At 36.4% G+C, this 19,276-nt stretch overlaps 2 protein-coding genes and 1 pseudogene across 2 annotated transcripts; 1 reads left to right on the top strand and 2 right to left on the bottom strand.

The window, feature by feature from the left end:
* Window positions 1-9,759: 9,759 nt before the first annotated feature.
* LOC147498814 (uncharacterized) lies at window positions 9,760-10,785 on the top strand. The gene has a single exon (XM_086563349.1). The coding sequence runs from the start codon at window positions 9,760-9,762 to the stop codon at window positions 10,783-10,785; it is 1,026 nt and encodes a 341-aa protein (XP_086419475.1).
* A 5,237-nt stretch (window positions 10,786-16,022) lies between these two features.
* On the bottom strand, window positions 16,023-16,493 carry LOC147498813 (protein FAR1-RELATED SEQUENCE 7-like). Its single transcript, XM_086563348.1, has one exon. The coding sequence runs from the start codon at window positions 16,491-16,493 to the stop codon at window positions 16,023-16,025; it is 471 nt and encodes a 156-aa protein (XP_086419474.1).
* A 9-nt stretch (window positions 16,494-16,502) lies between these two features.
* On the bottom strand, window positions 16,503-16,982 carry LOC147498812 (protein FAR1-RELATED SEQUENCE 5 pseudogene; annotated as a pseudogene).
* Between the last annotated feature and the right edge of the window lie 2,294 nt (window positions 16,983-19,276).

The raw sequence follows: 19,276 nt of genomic DNA, 5'->3' as shown, positions 1-19,276 counted from the left end.
ACGTCATAGTATCACAAAGTATACGTCATAGTATCAGAAATTTATTCTGAGAAATACGTCATAGTATGACAAAGTATCTTCTACTAAAAAATTCTCATAAATTCTTAGAAGATATCAGAAAGAAGCTTTCTAGTCAAGGATATTTTACTCAGGATGACTATATTCTTCAGAAGTTACCCGTTCCCCCAAATTGCATGTAGATACCCAAAATTTTTGATGGAATTAGCATGATGTCATTTGTAACTTCTTACTTAATGTCACTGACTATAATTTCACAAGTTATGGAACGGTGCTTTCAAGTCTTGGTGGTTCTTATTTCTTGTCGACCAACTCTTGTAGGTAAACCTTATTTCGTTTAGTTACCTTCTCTTCAAATGTAATCCTTTAGGCAATTTTGAGTGGCAAACCAATTTCCAGGATCTTTATCAATACTCAGGAAATATCTTAAACAAGTGGAAATTATAAAGTGCTCAAGATCGGGTCATCCATATTTCAAGTCTCATCAGGTTGAAGTGAATAAAATTGGTCTGCCACTCGAAATTGCTGAACGTATTACATTTGAAGAGAAGGTAATTGAATGAAAAAGGTTCACTTACATGAGTTGGTCGACAAGAATTAAGAACCACCAAGACTTGAAAGCACCGTTGCATAACTTGAGAAATAATAGTCAGTGACATTAAGTATGAACTTACAGATGACATAATGCTAATTCCATCAGAAATTTCAGGTATCGACACGCAATTTGGGGGAACGGGTAACTTCCTCAGAATATAACCATCCTGAGTAAAATATCCTTTACCAGATAGTTTTTTTTTCTGGTATCTTCCGAGAATTTCTAAGTATTTCTGAGAAAATCTGAGTAGAAGATACTCAGTATTTCTCAGAATAAATTATCAGAAGATGGTGTGATAGATAATGTACACATGTTCGATTTGAAATGTAAGTTAATACATGCGTACAAATAATTCATGGTGGTTTGGTCAAGCAAGCTAGAAGGAATGGATGGTGATAGTCATCTTAGCTTTATATGGATTATACTGTAGTTGTTAGAGATGTTTAAGAACTAGTTCATTTCATCGCAATAGATAAAGTTCGGATACTAATAATATTTTCCATGTAACAGGGTGGACTGTGGCATATTTGTGTGCAGGATTATGCGAAAAATTTCCAATTGTAAATAGCTCAATAAGAGTAGATTCACTCCAAAGAAAATGTTGAAACATCGTGCAAAGAAGGCTATGAAGATTTTGAAATGTAATGAATGATTGTGGTGTTAAAATGAGTCTTTGATAGACATGAGACTAAGATTTGGTGGAAGTATGGGTTCATGTAAGCTAAGAAGATTAAAGTGAATTGTATGGCTTTGATGTGATGGTAGTGGTGGCTGGGAGGGTGTTCTCCTAATTGACTAGGTCTAATGTATTAGGCAGGCTTGTAATCCCTTGTACGTAGTTAAACAAAAATGTGCGGATGATGGCTTGAGTCCCTCAATGGATGTATGCAATCAAGGCTTCTTTTCATTTATGTATAGTCGAGTCTCTGTTGGGTTTGGTTTTTTGGTAAATGACTGGTACAATTGATGTAGGGAAGATTGATTGCCACGGATTTCGCATTAAGTTAATGTAAATGTCATATACTAATTGATTGATTGATTATATGTTTTCATAGATTTTCATGGCTTAGGCTGTGCAGATGTCTCAATAGTAACATAATTGAATATCGATTGGGACATAGTTGCAATGGAATCTATTTGATTCTATCCTTAAGCTGCCATGGAATCTATTTGATTATGCATTGATTAAACATCTTTCTTTAGTTTCCAAGTCTTGAAGAAGCTTACAATCTTCTGGATTTGCATCGGCTGCCAACTAACACACTTCAAACTAAGATTGTAACTTTGTCACCTGATTATTTACATTGCCAAAATACTTGATGAAGAGAAACACTCGTCTGTTTATGAAGAGAAACACTACGCCAATGTAACATTGCTTTGGCGTAAAACTCCATAAATGTCAGCCTTCCAGACGCTTCATCGATCTTGTAATCCTGGCAACTCTAGGAGTGGAATTTGACTCTTCAACACCAAGCTTCTGCTTATTCTCCTTCTTTTGTTTGCCAATGTCAACTACATCTCTTTGTAGTTGCGGCACCGAGGGTCCTTCTTGCTGAAAATCTGATGCCCCTTGCACTGTCGTTTCACCTGCTTGTGTTTCCTTGACAATTGTGGAAGTAGGTAATGGAGCTGGATGCCTCAGAACATCAGTATATGTGAAAAACAATAAAATACAATTAAGAACACTATATTGTCTTTAGCTACATTGTCAAATATATAAGATGCCCTATAATATACCTAAATAACAAATTGAACTATTTAAGTAAAGAACAAATTCACATTCAACTGACTCTCAAACGGCCGAAGAAATATAGATATAGGGAAGGGGTCGGTTTACTCACCATAATTTACTCACTTTCGTACTCTAAATAGTGTGTCGGATCAATTAATCTAAAGGCCAGTTTTTTGCTTAGGTGGACATCCATGTACGTTGTTCAGAAGGCATATGGCTTTGAGCTTGAGTCGAGAACTCAAGAGCCGAAACTAGTAATGAGTTAAGGACAATCATGGGTCCCATTTTTTCTCTCTCCTTCCTTTCCTTTGTTGTTCATACTCAGTGTTCATAGTCCACTAGGAGTATGACCATTGAATGTTCATATATGAGTGGACTACGAACATTGAATGTTCATACTCTTGTTGGACTATGAACAATCAGTGTTCATACTCCTAGTGGACTATGAACAATGAATGTTCATACTCTTGTTGGACTATGAACATTCAATGTTCATAGTCCACTCATACTCCTAGTGCACTATAAACACTGAATGTTCATACTCTTAGGCTGTGTTTGTTTAGTGGCAAATCTCTAGTGGGAAAATATTAGATTTGTCAGCATTTTCCCACTAGAGTTTTGCCAGGCTAATTTGTAGTGGGAAAATTTTAGTTTGCCAGTGTTTGTTTGCAAAAATTCATAGTGGGAAATTATGAGATTTGCCAGTTTTGCCAACGTTTGTTTACATGGGTTTTTTTTTCCGTGGCAAATGATTTTTTAACTTTTTAGAAATATTATTTTTTTGGTTTCCAAACTCAATGAAGTATAAAAATAGAAAGAACATTGAATTCCAACTACGTGAACTTTCCAAGTATGGCGGGTGAACAAACACCTCCATTGGAGAAACAAATCCAAATTCCAATATCCCATTTGCTTTCAATAAACATCATCACACCACTAACATACTACAATATTTCTACAACACCATTTCATTAACTCATCATCTTGATACATCACCAAGGATCATCAACTATTGCAAAGATGGAACTACCAAATTAAGCAAGTAAATTAGACAATTCAAAACCTAGTCCAACATAAGAATTTTAAAAACCAAACATCCTATTAAATTAAATGCTTGAAACCTCTACTCACATATGCAAAACATGGAATACCAAACTGCAAAGAGCTCCTCCAAAGAAAAGACATAACACCCAACGCCTTTGCAACGGCGACCAAATAGCAAAGAAGAATAAAGACGTAGCACCCAACAGCACCACCACCCAACACCTTGCAACGGTGAGCAAAGACACCGGTGATGGTAGCACCAATAGCAAAGAAGATAGAAGAAGACCCCCAAAGACGCTAAAGCACCCATCACACATCAACCACCCAGTGAGCAAAGAAGAATACCCAAAGACTTAATAACACCCCAAAGACGCCCAACACCCCAACACCTTGCAAAGAAGCAAAGAACAACACCCGGCACCTTCCACTAGCACCCCAAAGACGCGGCAACACCTAGCACCTTGCAGTAGCAACAACACCCACCCAACCATCTAAACCAACCTGCACACAAACACTCCACCCAGCAGCAACAACACACTACCCAACACACACTCACACACACCACACTCGCACACACTTACCACCCAGCACACACTCACACACACCACACTCGCACACACTCACCACAACACACAACACCACAGTCACACACACACACTCACCACCCAGCACACAACACCACAGTCACACACACACACTCACCACCCAGCACACACTCACACACACCACACTCGCACACACTCACAACACCACAGTCACACACACTACCACCACCACCACCTGCACACAGTCACCACACTCATCACACTACCACCACCACTAGCACACACACACTCATCACACTACCACCACCACCTGCACACACACTCTCACATACACCATACTACCACCACTACCTACACACACACTCACATACACACACTACCACCACCTAGTTTGATTCACAACACCACTCAAAGGGTTCATAGCACTACCATACCTAGTTTGAGACAAAAAAAAATAACAAAAGATCCATACTAATTCAACTCCCAAATAATATGTTAGAACAAAAATAGCAAAGAAATGTATCTATCTATCATATTTTAAAAAATGCATTCACTAAATTGATTTAAATTCTTACTTGACGATGAGAAAAAAAGAAGCCCTCATTCAACACCTAAACGAGTTTGGAAAATTTTCTCACATAATGGTTCATGTGCCTATGGTCGTTGCATCAAATTCATTCAGACATGTACTCATATGTGATGTGAATTTAGTGGGGCCTTTCCATATCATAGATGAGAATGTTTAAATTATGGTTCGACCAATTTTTTTATGGGGTTTGCTTCCTTGTATTCTATCTAACATGAAGGCTGTGTTTGGTTCAAGGAAAAGTGAGGAAAAGAAAGTGTTTTCATGGAAATTGAAAACTTTCAACTGTTTGGTTCAACCTAGAAAATGAAAAATTGGAAAACGGATTTTTTAAATGGGTTGAAAAGGAGGAAAGCAACCTCCACTTTCAGAAAAAAGTTGTTTTCTAACTTTGGCCACCCGACGCTAGGAGAGAGAGGAGGAGAGATGTGAAGATAGCTAGTTTTAATTGAATGCTTCACAGGTTTCATAAGCCTTGATTGGGTACTCCCGAGCTAAATCAACTAAAAATAAATTTTCCCATTTATAACCAGACAAACATAATCCAGTTTCTTGAAAAACCAATTCAAGGAAGCACAAATCAAAGAATCTAATTTCAATTTGGAATTGATTTTCAGCGAACCAAACACAGCCGAAATATCTTTATGATGCTTAGTGCAATTAGTAAATCATCCAATTCAAGATTGACAAACTCAAAAAAAGAAGCTTGCAAACAACAAACTAAACTTTTTCAATATCATTGTCAACGAAATAGTTCATATCATATCATACCATGTCCAATCAAACAACAGTCAAACATATTACCATATCAATCAATGAAATAGTTCAACCAAATCTACAAGCCTTGTTCAACATACACTATTTTCAGTAAAATCAAAATCAAAACCAAACCAAACCAAACCAAATAATACCAATTACAGTGAGAACGAAATCAAAACCCCAAAAAAGAAATCAAACCCAAAATCATACGATGGCAAATGAGTTGGCGAGCTAGAGAGAGATTCTGAAGAAGAACGACCAAATCTGAGAAAGAGAGAAAAAAAAACACAGTGAGAAAATGAGAGAGAGATGCGAGAATGTTAAATTTACAACAAAACATGTCAAATTTTAAACTGTTGGTCGATTCAAAACAGATTGAATTGATTAAAGAGATTGTTGTTTGAGTTATTTGAGTTAGAAATTGAGTGAAGTGAGAGATGAGAGATTACTTGTCGAGACATAGAGATGCGAGCGAGAGAAGGAGATGAGTGTGATAGATTGATGGTGGCAAATGTTTTGGTCATAGTGGGAAAATTTCAGTGATTTTCATGCTGGCAAAAGAGTTTAGGGAGGTGGATTCTATTTTCCCACTTCTAGTGGGAAAATTTCGTTTGCCGGCAAATAGGGAATAATGTTTGCCACTACCCTTAAATGCAGCCAAACACTGGCTAATGGTGCATCTAGTGGGAAAATAAAATTTGCCACCCCCATTTGCCACTAAACAAACACAACCTTAGTCTTTCAGTCCTTCTCAGTTTCACCCACTAAACTTAGGAAAATCATGTGACAATGACAAGTGAAGATGGAAAAGGAATACTCACCATCTTGGTTGGTTGGTTGAATTCTTGGTAGGACCGTCTCTGTCAGATCTTGCACAAAGTCCACATAAATATGAACGAGCCAATCTTCGTGAGGAGCCGAATTGGCAAAGAACTCTATCACCGCGTCGTTAGTCTCTAGTGTAATTTTCATGCCCTTAACCAGCCAACAAACAGTAACATTTTCATCAGAGGGACATTCAATAACTTCTCGAATCCAATTAAACAACATTGCTCTTGTCATTTCACTAAGTTGCATCTCTGGAGAAAAACCAACTTGACCACCATTATACACCCACACTTTCATCCCTCTCATCTTTTTACCAACCCAAATCCCTCCATAATGGGCCCTAATGGATTTGCTATCAAGATAAGTGGCTAAAGTGTCATCAGTTGGAGCATCATCATCACTGTCATCTTCAGCCTCTCCGTCCGTGTCACTGCCACTATCGGAGCTTGTATAAGTCGATACCAATCCAGGATCAGTTGCAGTCAGGTCACATTGCTCACTACTCGTACGTGGGTTTTGTTGTATTGAGGAATCTTTTAATATCTTCGCAAGCATCGAATGCAACTATGGAGGGATTTCTTGATCACGAGTATTTAGCATTATTGGTTCAACCAACTTTGCAAACTGAACAGAGTGCTCCCTCTACAAGAAAGACGAAACTTACAATAACCTGTTAATGATTACATCAATTATAGAGTTAACCATAAGTAAACAAAAATAACGAGACTATTGTAATGACAAGTCCATCATAGATTGACAACAACAGGGCATGGGTAGGTCACCATCAGACTATTTATTTGAACACCAATTTTAATTTTTTTTCAAGTCATTCATCACATCATAGTTGAAGTTGGGGTATAGAGCAAACTAATAGATTCATAAAAAATCACCTCTCGATGCCAGCTATCCATGAACAATAACTCGCCAAATGCCAGTGGTGTAACTCGAGTCAAACAGTGATCTAGGTACCAACCCAGATACACTTCACTCGTATCCTGAGGGTAGTCTACTACGTGTTCACAATGACCCATCCACCAATCATTCCACTCCCTAACACATTTTTCCATGAATTTCGATTTCGCTTCACTGTCCCATATATCTGGCGGGGCTGGTATATGTTGTTGAAACCCAAATTGCCTCAGACAACGATCAGGAATATACTTCTCTACATAATTGAAGTGGATCAGCCATGTAGGTGTCGGGACCAAAAGTGAAGACAAAAAGGCAAAATTAGGAGTATTCAGCCACTTATCCCATGGCTGCCAGACAACCTAAGAAACAAATTAATATTAGTAACAGTATGCCAGGCATAATGTGTTTTATAAATTGTTGGTACTAATAAGACACTAACTTGATCCTCGCGGAGTGTGTTCAACTCATCTCTGATAACTTGATACGATTGCTTTCTGTGAGGTCGATCCCTGGTATTTTTCCATCTGCAAGCCACAGGGAATACAAATTTTGGTTCACGAGTCGATGGATACAAGCGGAACCTCTCATAAAACCAAGTCTATAGTCAAAATTTTAAAAGTTACATCAATTCCACAATATACAATTAATCTAAAAAAGTTCAACTATACCCAACAATACGTACCAACAACAATGTAGAAGAACCATACAAGTTGAGTAAAAAATTTGAATTTGTTCCTCTCCCACACTCATTTGGTGTACGGCGGATTGATGCTCCCTTTAGGAATATTAAATTGAGTTGAAACCCTAGTTGTTGATTTGTTATATATTATTCCGCTGCGTTTGATGAACTTAGTAGTTGGTAACTTTAAGCTGTAACTATATAACTACAAGATAAGAGTTGAAAAAACCTGAAATATGATATAGTTATCGATCAATACTCTGATTCTTTCCAAGATAAGAGTTTCTAAAAGTGGGGAAACCTCTAACAGTTTACCAATGAATAGATGTAAGATTTGTCACACCATTTTGTAAGCTTAAGATACTTCAAACTTTGGACTGAAACTGGCACCCCTTCCAACATATTCGATAATTCTTCAAAAGCCTGACAATGAAAAAGAGAGCAATATAGAAACAACTACTTCACAGGTAAAATTTTGACAGTGAGGAAGTGCTTGACAAAAGGTGTTTTTCCCATATGCTACAACTGAATTGTTTGAGGAGTGCATCTATATATCAACCATTTACAACCTAGTAGAGTTACAAACCATTGGAATTCGACACCATAGCTTTAATCAGTAGAGGGGTATTCCTCGAAGAAAGGTACCTCAGAGTATAGAGATTGTCTAAATTGGCATTTAAGTTTGTAGTCAACAAATCTGTTATGTCACCAGACATACTTATTTAAAATAGTGTTAGTTAAAATTATTGTGTTCCAAACTTCTTGACCAAAAATAAAATAGAAAAGAAACCATAAAACATATTTGTTTTCCCAATGTTCTAACAGCTTTATACAATTGAAATAATTGAGTTCTCACTAATAAAAAAAAAAGTACACAATGCTAGCTGAAGCTATTTTCACAATAGAGAAAGATGAAAGAAAACATACTTGAAAGCCATGTCCTGATAGATTAAGCGACTTTGCATTAGTGATTCCTTTTAGGATGCTACTCAAACATCTACTAACTGAAATATTGAGGGTTGCCACATCATCTACATCTTTATCCCCGTAATACACATATGTGTCAATCTCAACAGTAACTAGAGCTGAAAGACTCTCCAAGGTGTAGTCTTCGTAGGTATAGCCAATGCATTTGAGTGATGCGAGAGGGGGCACCGCAGATATCTTAATCGAGGTTTTATAATTAATTCCTTGAAAAATATTCTCCAGCTGCAAGTACTTAAGTTTAGGACCAGATATTGCAACCCTTCTAATCGCAATATGGTCACAATAATCAATAACAAAACTTTCCACAATTGGCAAGTCCAAAACTAAATCCCCATGACTATTACTCGGAAGAGAGATCCCAAGTAATTCCAAAGTCTTAACTCGGCCAGATAAACATACTATTTTTAATGGCAGAATAGATACACCACCAAGTCTAAGCACTTGAACTCGTCGTTTTTTAGCATAAGTAACCCATCTATCAATCAGTCTGGAATCATCATATTCGGTAGAGAGGAAATACATATCGAACTTGTCTATATCAAATCCATCTCGGAGAAACAAAACCGTGCCTACAAAAAGTTTGAACTTAGTCAATTGGTTCTTCTTCAATTTGAAATTAAGTCGATTCCGACGATTCGTCCAGGAATCTTCATGAAACTTACAGGTTTGGACTGATCGCCATAAGTTTGTCCATATTTTGGAAAGAAGGCTTGTTTGGAGAACTTCTTTCATGTTCATGAAAGAGAGGATGTGATGAATAAGTGGTTCGTGTAAGCCACTGATTCTATCTTCATTGTTCATATTCATTAATTTCTTGTTGGCAGCAGTGGAACTTGATGAAGAAGAATTCCCTTCAGCTTCCATCTCAATATTTTCAAACCAAATCCTCCAAAGGTAGATGAACTGCAAAGAATTTGTTGCTCGAAAGAAGAAGGAAGTTTGGGTATCACTGACATGTATAGGTGGAACAGAGCTGCATATTGTGGGTTAGTCTTTAAAGTTGCTTCTAAAGAGAATAGCTTGTGGGTGAATTAGGTGTGGCAACAACATATGAAGCACAAAATGTTTTGGACAATGCCTATTCCAAAGGATTGCTCCTGGGTATGGAGAGATGTTTTAAAAGCTAGGAAACAAGCAATCAAACTGTCTAAGTTGAGGATAGCTAATGGGAAAACAACTTATCTTTGGCATGATCCATGGTATGACAGTGGAATCCTCCTCAACAACCAAGCTGCTGTGCAAGCTTGGAGTTTCCCTGATGATACAAAAGTAGAGGTGCTGATATCTCAAGGTGTATGGAATCAAAATGTTGAACTGATATTAGACAATGCTCTTAAGGAATCTATCTATAGTACACATATAGAAGATCAATTACATGAGGATACTCTCATTTGGACTCCGTCTCCTTCAGGCAGATTCACATCAAAATCAACGTACATGGCACTGAAGAGATCACTGAACAAGGTAAGATGGCACAAGTTGGTTTGGGGTAAATTAGTGTTACCAAAACACTCTTTCACTTCATGGCAGATGTTCTCGGGAAGCCTACCTACTCAAGACAGGTTGATTAAGAAAAAAGTTTTGCATTCTTCAAAGTACTGCCTGTGTAATCAACAGAGGGAAAACACCAAACATTTGTTCTTTCAATGTCAATATTCCAAAGAACTTTGGTTAGGTGTTAAGCATCATATTGGTATTACTACTGATGATAGGAATGCAAACAGAGAATGGAGTAGTATTTTGAGGCTCTGTCAGAAGAGGAATATGGTGGCAGAAGTGTACAAGGTCTATGTGTGTGCTGCTGCCAACTATATTTGGACTGAACGAAATATCAGAAGGTTTAGAAACAATTCATGTCCAGTTATTGCTATCAAAGAAAGACTTCTTAAGGATATGAAATTCTACTTGCAGGCTCAACTAAAAGATATGGTAGAATCTATGCCAATACAACAACTGGTACAGAGACTAGGTATTATGGTTAAATTCAGTCCCCATCTATTTAATGAAGTTGCTTGGATCAAGCCACCTGATGATGTCTTCAAACTTAACTCAGATGGTTCTATTGGGGCTGATGGTGTCATTTTGGCATTCGAGGAGTAACTCTAACAGGTACATTTTGAATCAAGAGTTGCTGGCTATTAAAACCGGGGTCTTACTCAGCATTGATCAAGGCTATACTAAGATGATCGTGGCTTCTAACTTAATGAAGGCCATAAATAGTATCACCAAGAGAGAATAGCCTCCTTGGCATTGTCTGAACCTAGTGCGATCTATTCAGAACCTATGTACTCAGTTAGTTGATATTTCTTTTACTCATGTCTAAAGGGAGACTAATGGGCTTGCTGACCATCTAGCTTCTCTCTGTACAAACAATGAGGATAGGTTAGTTTGTTTTGTCCCTCCTTTGGACTTTGTCTCTGGAAAAATTGTAGATGAGGAAATCAATGGTAGAATGTACTCTAGGAGGATTCAATGAATACAGGTGAGGGTTTGCCTAACCCTAGTTTAACTTAAAAAAAAAAAAAAAAATATATATATATATATATATATATATATATATATATATATATATATAGGGGTTGGCTACCTTGACAGCTTAAAATGACAGCCCATCTTAACAGCTCATCGTCCATTCGATTATACCCGATCCAACGCCCGGATCTTGCACTAATTTCACAAAGCAAAATATGAGAGGGTACAATAGTCATTTTATTTTTTTCTTTCACAAATTAGATTAGAAAATTGGATAAAACTGACGCCTCTTTCTTCTTCTTCATCCTCCTCTCTCTCTCCTCACTACAGGGACACCCACCACCAAGTTTTCAGAGAAACCCACTACCACGTTTTTTCATGAAAACTCTGCCTGGAAACTCAATGGAACCGGTTAACCCACAATCAAATCTTAAGAATCAAAAGGAAAATATAATTAAAGTTGAATCCTTGAAACCCAACTCAATCAAGTTTGAAGAACTCATTTGAAAATTGATTACCTCCTGCTCAACAATAGAATCAAAGAGATACAAAAACTCACCAAGATTCTCAACTCAACCATCCATATCTTTAATTCCTTCTAATGGTTTACATAAAAAAATGTGTCATAACTATATAAGGTATTTCTTTATCAATGATTCAATGGAAGCCAAAGAATTCACTTCAACAGATAACCGATCACCCACTTCATATTTATGAGGATAACTCCAAGGTAAATTAAACCCATCTCCAAATTGAAGAATTATACACAAATCAATACCCAACTATGAAATTTTATGCAGAGATGGCTTTTGTTAGGAGGAAGAAGAATGGGGTCGTGGATTTTTTGTGGATCTATTTTTTTTTTTTTTTTTTTTGTGAATAGAAAGTCAAATGACCATTGTACCCTCTCTTATTTGGGGTATGAACAATCACTGTTCATACCCCAATATGAGCTATGAACACTCATTGTTCATATGAACATTCATTGTTCATACATATTTGGGGTAAAATCAATGTTCATACCTCACTATATAAGTTGTGTACAACACTATATAACAGAGAAAGTTTATATACGACAATGTATAAGTTGTGCACGTGTGGAAGACTACCAAAATGGTTAGATCTAATCTCGACTGCCGATCTAAAATAAATGAGATGATCTAATCTCAACCGTTTACCAAAACAAAAATAAAGATGATATTATTATCAGGAAAAATCACTCCTCTCACTGCAAAACAAGGGGGTATCTCAAATTAACCATTCTTTGTTCATACCACAGTCATGAGCTATGAACATTTTTTGTTCATATCACAATTGAACTATGAACAGTGAGTGTTCATAGTCCATATTGTACGTATTATAAACAATCAATGTTCATAGTCATGAGCTATGAATATTCTTTGTGCATACTATAATTGGACTATGAACAATGATTGTTCATAGTACGCATAATATGGACTATGAACACTCATTGTTCATAGCTATGTTCATAGTTCATAGCTATGGACAATGAGTGTTCATTCTTACCTAACTATGAACAATCACTGTTCATAGTCCAATTGTGATATGAACAAAGAATGTTTATAGCCCATAATATGATTAACTCTTAATATCACTGTTCATAGTCCAATTGTGGTAACTCTTAATATGATTAACTCAAAACCAAAAACTGAAAACTTTAATGCAAACTACAAGCCTTTATATAGGCGAAATACCCTAATTTCCACAAAACTCAAAATTTTCCAAAAATGGAAAGTTTTGGGATAACCATATATTAAGAAACTACTAATCAAAATAGAATTAACCCAATTGACCAAATCGAAAACGGAATCTCCTATCAAAAGATATAGCAAAAACAAAACTTTCCTAAAACGGCAAAAACATGATTTTGACGGCCTAAATGATGGATTTAGGGACCGAGAGGGTGGTGCCCACAACAAAGCTATGGGTTATGCTTATTTTGACATTTCCAATCAAATATGGGCACGTCCATGTCTTTCCGACTTTGTTACCCGCTTTTCCAGTTCATTGACGTATGTCAACTTCATTGACATACACATCATATGCCAACTTCATTGACATCATTGGCAAATTGTATTGCATCAACTATGAACACTGAATGTTCATAGTCTAACAAGAGTATGAACATTCAATGTTCATAATCCACTAGGACTATGAACACTGAATGTTCATAGTCCAACAAGAGTATGAACATTAAGTGTTCATTGTTGATTTTGCGATTTCTTCATTGGGTTCATAAACAATGGGAATTGGTAGCACTTCGTTACATTTTCTTTTTCGGGTTTGGGTGCTTAATCCTCCTCGTGTACGTATATGGTCTTTTGTTTCTGTCAGAACTTGCAGGTCCTATAAGTGAGGTCCCTCTCATCATTGCTACTTTGTTTGGTCGACATTTTTTTGTATCTTTGATACATTTAATAAAATTCTCCTTTCCAAAAAAAAAAACAGATAAGACCTAGGAAATAATCTACCCAGTATAGCAATAATTAAATAAGAAAACGATGAACGTTGTATCTCTAAGAACAACATAAACTTTCAAGGGAATATTAAATGAAGCACTTTTAGGCGTTTAACTAATATTCATATTATTGTATGTTTGGAGAATTAGAGCATTGCTTAGAAGTTTTGTTCCGCTAAACTTTGTGCTATATTTAGCATTTGTTTTATACAGTTTGGAATAGATGACGGCATTCAGGTCATATAATCTCTGCTACACCAGAGAATTATTCCACTAAGTTGCTCAGTTTCCTAGCATATGTAGTAGAGAAACAAGAATTGATGTTTCCTTCTTTGAATTACTTTTTTGGGAACATGCATTACAAAATTATATATAACTCACCTGAGCATCAAGAAATGTACAAGCAGCCTCAAGTGCAACCTCAAGAGCTCTAAATTCAAAAAGGCAAATAACTGGGGCATTTAATTCCCAAACACATTATCAAAACTCCTCTAGTTCTTTTCCCCGATAACATCATTACCGCTTCATCGATTGCCAAACTTCCCCAACACCAAAGACTAGTCAATCTCCTCTGCAACTCCACCACATACCTTAACACATAACTATCAAGTGAATTCAACAATAAAACCTCATCAGCAGTAATAATACACCTTATCTGTTCCAAATTGACAACAATAGCCTTCTCTCTTCCTAATATAGTAGATGGGTATAGAAACAGTTCTCTGTGGACTATGAACAATTTGTGGACTATGAACAAAGAATGTTCATAGCTCATGACTATGAACAATCAATGTTCATAGTCACAAAGCCCACAATCTACTCACCGAAAATAACAACTGAAAAGTAAAACCCAAATAGGGCTCCTCTTTATAGTGCTTGGGAAATAGGCATCTCGACAATATTGCACCAACTCATTTTTGAATGATATGAACAAAGAATGTTTATAGCTCATGACTATGAACAATCATTGTTCATAGTCCAATGATATGAACAAAGAATGTTCATTGCTCATGACTATGAACATAAATTGTTCATTGCTCATGACTATGAACATTGATTGTTCATAGTCCATATGTATTATGAACAATCAATGTTCATAGTCATGAGCTATGAACATTCTTTTGTTTTTGAAGAATGATGGATTTTTGAAGGCCTAAATGATTTTGAAGGCCTAAATGATGGATTTAGGGACCGAGAGGGTGGTGCCCACAACAAAGCTGTGGGTTATGCTTATTTTGACATTTCCAATCAAATATGGGCACGTCCATGTCTTTCCGACTTTGTTACCCGCTTTTCCAGTTCATTGACGTATGTCAACTTCATTGACATACACATCATATGCCAACTTCATTGACATCATTGGCAAACTGTATTGCATCAACTATGAACACTGAATGTTCATAGTCTAACAAGAGTATGAACATTCGATGTTCATAGTCCACTAGGAGTATGAACACTGAATGTTCATAGTCCAACAAGAGTATGAACATTAAGTGTTCATTGTTGATTTTGCGATTTCTTCATTGGGTTCATAAACAATGGGAATTGGTGGCACTTCGTTACATTTTCTTTTTCGGGTTTGTTTTTTTGGGTGTTTTTTTTCTAATTGTAAGAATTATAAAACTATCCAATTTTTTGGGAGCTTACACCAATGATTTCTACAACCTAGGATCAACTGCCTCATACCATTTTTCTAGTATCAATTATCCGACATAAAAAAAAAACCGAAATCATTGGTGTAAGCTCCCAAAAAATTGGATAGTTTTATAATTCTTACAATTAGAAAAAAAACACCCAAAAAAACAAGACAGTAAGAACATAACCAACGGTCCTTCCACACTCAACAAGCATGTCATTCCACACTCTTGTTTTTTAATTTTTCTGGACAATTTCTGGAGTCGTGCTTAGCAATCTTATTACAAGATTTACACATTCTTCTGGGATTCTCTAAGGCTTCCTCCGGGGGCCTTTCATTCTCCATTTTCTTCTTCCTCCCCTTCGTTTGAGAAATGTTGGTATTTAAAACCAAGAGCTGAAAAGAAGATTTAAGAGTTAAAATCAAATAGGATTTTTATCATTGCAAAGATAAAAAAAAACAAACTAAATAAATTACCTGTGAGGTATCAACTATAGGCTCTTCAACTGGAGGTGCTTCATTATTCATTGCATCCGTTTTGTTGATAGTTTCCTTGAGCTCCGAAACTCCAATAGACATTTCACTCATCTTCTGAATAAAATATGCATATGTCTCAACATTAGTTGATGCATCATAAGCCAATTGAGTAGCAACCATGATACAATGGGCAACTCTTAATGGCTCATGGTCTTCATGACCGGCCACTAGTCCACCATCAAACACCGCTTTGTATGTGTTTGCCTTTTGCATTCACCGTTTCAAAATAAAATGATCTGGAATCTCTTCGATGTCATAACGCTGAAAAAGCTTTAAAATGTGAGCACAAAGTAATCCTTCGAACTGAAAATTCTTACATTCACAGTCACCCTCCAAAGTTCCTATATTAAAAGTCACTTTCCAAATTGAAGTTTGCTTAATGTCTCTTGTCTTCACCGTATAAATTCCTGTTCCATGTATGTCTATCTCTTCTCCAACAATTCTATACTTCATCTTAGCCTTTTCTAAATGTTTCTTGAATTTATTGAAAGCACTAATGGTATAAACTTTACTTGCATGCTTTAGGAGGAAAGCATCCTTAGCCACAATGCGAGAAGTATGTTCGGTACGGTAATCAAATTCCCTTTCATTCCTGGCTATCGATTCCAAAGACCTCTCATTACCATGGACAAATTCCATAAGTGTAGTCGTCGAACTAACGAATTGATCATAATGAGAATTCATTGATTCACTTCACCCAGTCGTATGCATACCAGCAAAAAAAATGTCATTGTGATAAGCCGGAACCCAAGACGTACGGTTTTTATATATTTCTGTCAACCAAGTATTTTCAGTCAAGTTATACTTCAACAGTAGTGCAGACCACCTGCTTTCAAAATCAACAATCCTATATGACTTCCAAATAATATATGTAAGCTCTGAACACAAAGCATCGAGCCTATGGTAGACAAATGACAACTTCTCTGAAAATTTCTGCATAATGTGCCAAAGACAAAATCGATGTCGAATAGTAGGGAAAACTCTTCTAACTGCTGCAGTCATCGCTAAATCTTGGTCAGTAAGTATTGAAGTTGGTGGACGACCACCCATAGCTGCAAGCCATGTCTGAAACAACCACACAAATGTCTCTTCTGTCTCATCAAGTAGCAGGGCACAACCAAACTGAATGGACTGCATGTGGTGGTTGACTCCAGTAAAAGGGGCAAACGGCATACCGTAAACATTAGTTCTATATGTTGTATCAAAAGATACGACATCCCCAAAGTACTCATATTGGACACGGGACCTTCCAAAGAAATTTACTACTACACCTTTTGTATCTAATTGAGCGGCATAGTAGAACCGAGGATTTTCAGCACTCTTTACGCCTAAAATAGTGAAGCACGTTTGTTGCATCATTATCTTTAGGCATTTTTCTCGTCAAACCATAATGGTGGTTCCAACAATGCTTTTCTCGAAACCCAATCTCATCCCCATGGAAAACGTCGCTACTTTCCCTACTGGGTATACCGTTGTCATGAAAAACCTCTGTCAAACTCTTTTGCAGCTTCGGGCATATTTTTGTTACCTTTCATATATTGTCTCTTTGATGGAGTGATCGAAACCATGGCTATGGCGATTTTCAGCCAAACTCACATCATATATATCTTCAAGTTTTCTTTTTGTAACTTCGTGATTCTAGCTTGGCAACCACATCTAATAGTCAAGTACTTCTCGAAGCTACACCTTCAATTTCTTCTTTCTTGTTATGGACCCCTCGCTGTGAGCAAACCAATAGACAACTAGAAGGCAATTCCACACCCGTTTGTTTTTATCCGTAGTCGAACACCTAATCTCAAATCCCTCCTGTTTACCAAACTCTCTGTAGTAAGTCTTTGCTTCATCAACACTATTAAATTTCATACCTAAGTGTGGAGCAACTAATTTATTAACGTCATTACTTTGAGAATCAGTACAACAAGAAGAAGTGCCAACAAAAGCTCTAACATTTTCTTCCATTTCTAGCAAAAAAAGAAACAGAGAAAATATCAAATGACGCAAAATAGATATTAATGACTCCCATATATTAAATTGACAATTTTAACGTCTATTCTAATTAGCAAAAAACGATTATGGTATAAAAGAGGGCTATAGAGCAATTCTTCGAGAACAAACAACTAAGAATTCTAATTCGAAAAGAAAGCACTTAAGTTCAAAAGGACAATATCAAAGCAAAGAATATTAACTTCTTACAAATCGGAAAAACCAAAAGAACGATAAAATAAGATTAACTTACCTTGGTTTACAGAGATGGCTAATTCCAAAAAAATAGTATAGTGATTTTTTGTGAAAAAGAAAGATAATGGGCTCCAATTGAATAGTCGGGTGATCTTTTGTGAAGAAGAAACCGGCGTGGGTTTATCTGTAGAGAGTGAGTGAGGAAGAGAGAGGAAGAAGAAGTCTCAGAGTGTTTTGTTGGGTTTTTTGTTTTTTTATGAATAGAAAATCAAAATGACCATTATACCCACCCCTGAATTCTTTGTTTGATAAGGAATAGTTCTTGGGCGTTGGATGGGTTGTGATCAAACGGATGTGACGAGTCATCAAGAAAGATCAATTGATTGCCAATCAAGCCAGCCCCATACATATATATATATATATATATATATATATATATATATATATATATATATATATTCAAACCAAATCCTCCAAAGGTAGATGAACCGCAACCATAGATTCTGAAACAAACACATTACCATATTACACTAGATAACTGCAAGCAGTGGGGGCGTGAGCGGAGGTGGAGAAGAGAGAGGGAGAGGGAAGGAGAAATTGCTCGAGAATGAGGATAGACAGAAACCAACCAAAATACTTTTTGGGCCACATACCCCCCCTGTCGGCGAAGATCGTTCGGTCCGCCTCACTTGATAAAGTAAATAATAATAATAATAATATAATAATATAAAAAAAAGGAAAGGAAATAAAATGAAGAAAATATAAGATAAAATCCCCATTCTAACATTCTTCTTCACAAAAGAACAGAAGAACGCTGGTTGTTCACCAAAACCATCTTCTTTTAGACTCCAACACAAATTCCATCATGAACTCCGACGGTATGCTGCTAAATGGGGTAGATCTACAATTGAAGTTTCAATAATTGGTTACAAATGCAAGCCTAAACTCTTGCAAATATGTACATAAAGTCATTTTTATTTCTTCTTATTTTCAATTTCAATCTCAAATCATTATGATTCAACAACTTTAGCCCAACATATTAGAACCGCTTAGAAATTAGAGTGAAATTTCGAAACCAACAACCGGATTTTTAAACTTACATTCATTAAAATGGAGTTAGAGGAAGTTTATGTCGGTATTTGTTACTGATATAAATTTAGAGGGCATAAAGGGATTAGAAGGAGTAGAATTGTTATATATTATATATCAGTTTAAATTCCGGCTGGAGAAGAAGATGGGTATGATGAACTCTCGATTGGTGAAGAAGAAGAAGGTTATAATGGGGCTTT

The sequence above is a fragment of the Coptis chinensis genome, chromosome 5, assembly GCF_015680905.1.
Source record: "Coptis chinensis isolate HL-2020 chromosome 5, ASM1568090v1, whole genome shotgun sequence".
Taxonomy (NCBI): Eukaryota; Viridiplantae; Streptophyta; class Magnoliopsida; order Ranunculales; family Ranunculaceae; genus Coptis; species Coptis chinensis.
This window is presented reverse-complemented; position numbering and strand designations above follow the sequence as displayed.

What these genes read in the sequence shown, in the direction of transcription:
- LOC147498814 (XM_086563349.1), top strand. Translation starts at nt 9,760, where the DNA reads ATGCCTATTCCAAAGGATTGCTCCTGGGTATGGAGAGATGTTTTAAAA.
- LOC147498813 (XM_086563348.1), bottom strand. Translation starts at nt 16,493, where the DNA reads ATGAATTCTCATTATGATCAATTCGTTAGTTCGACGACTACACTTATG.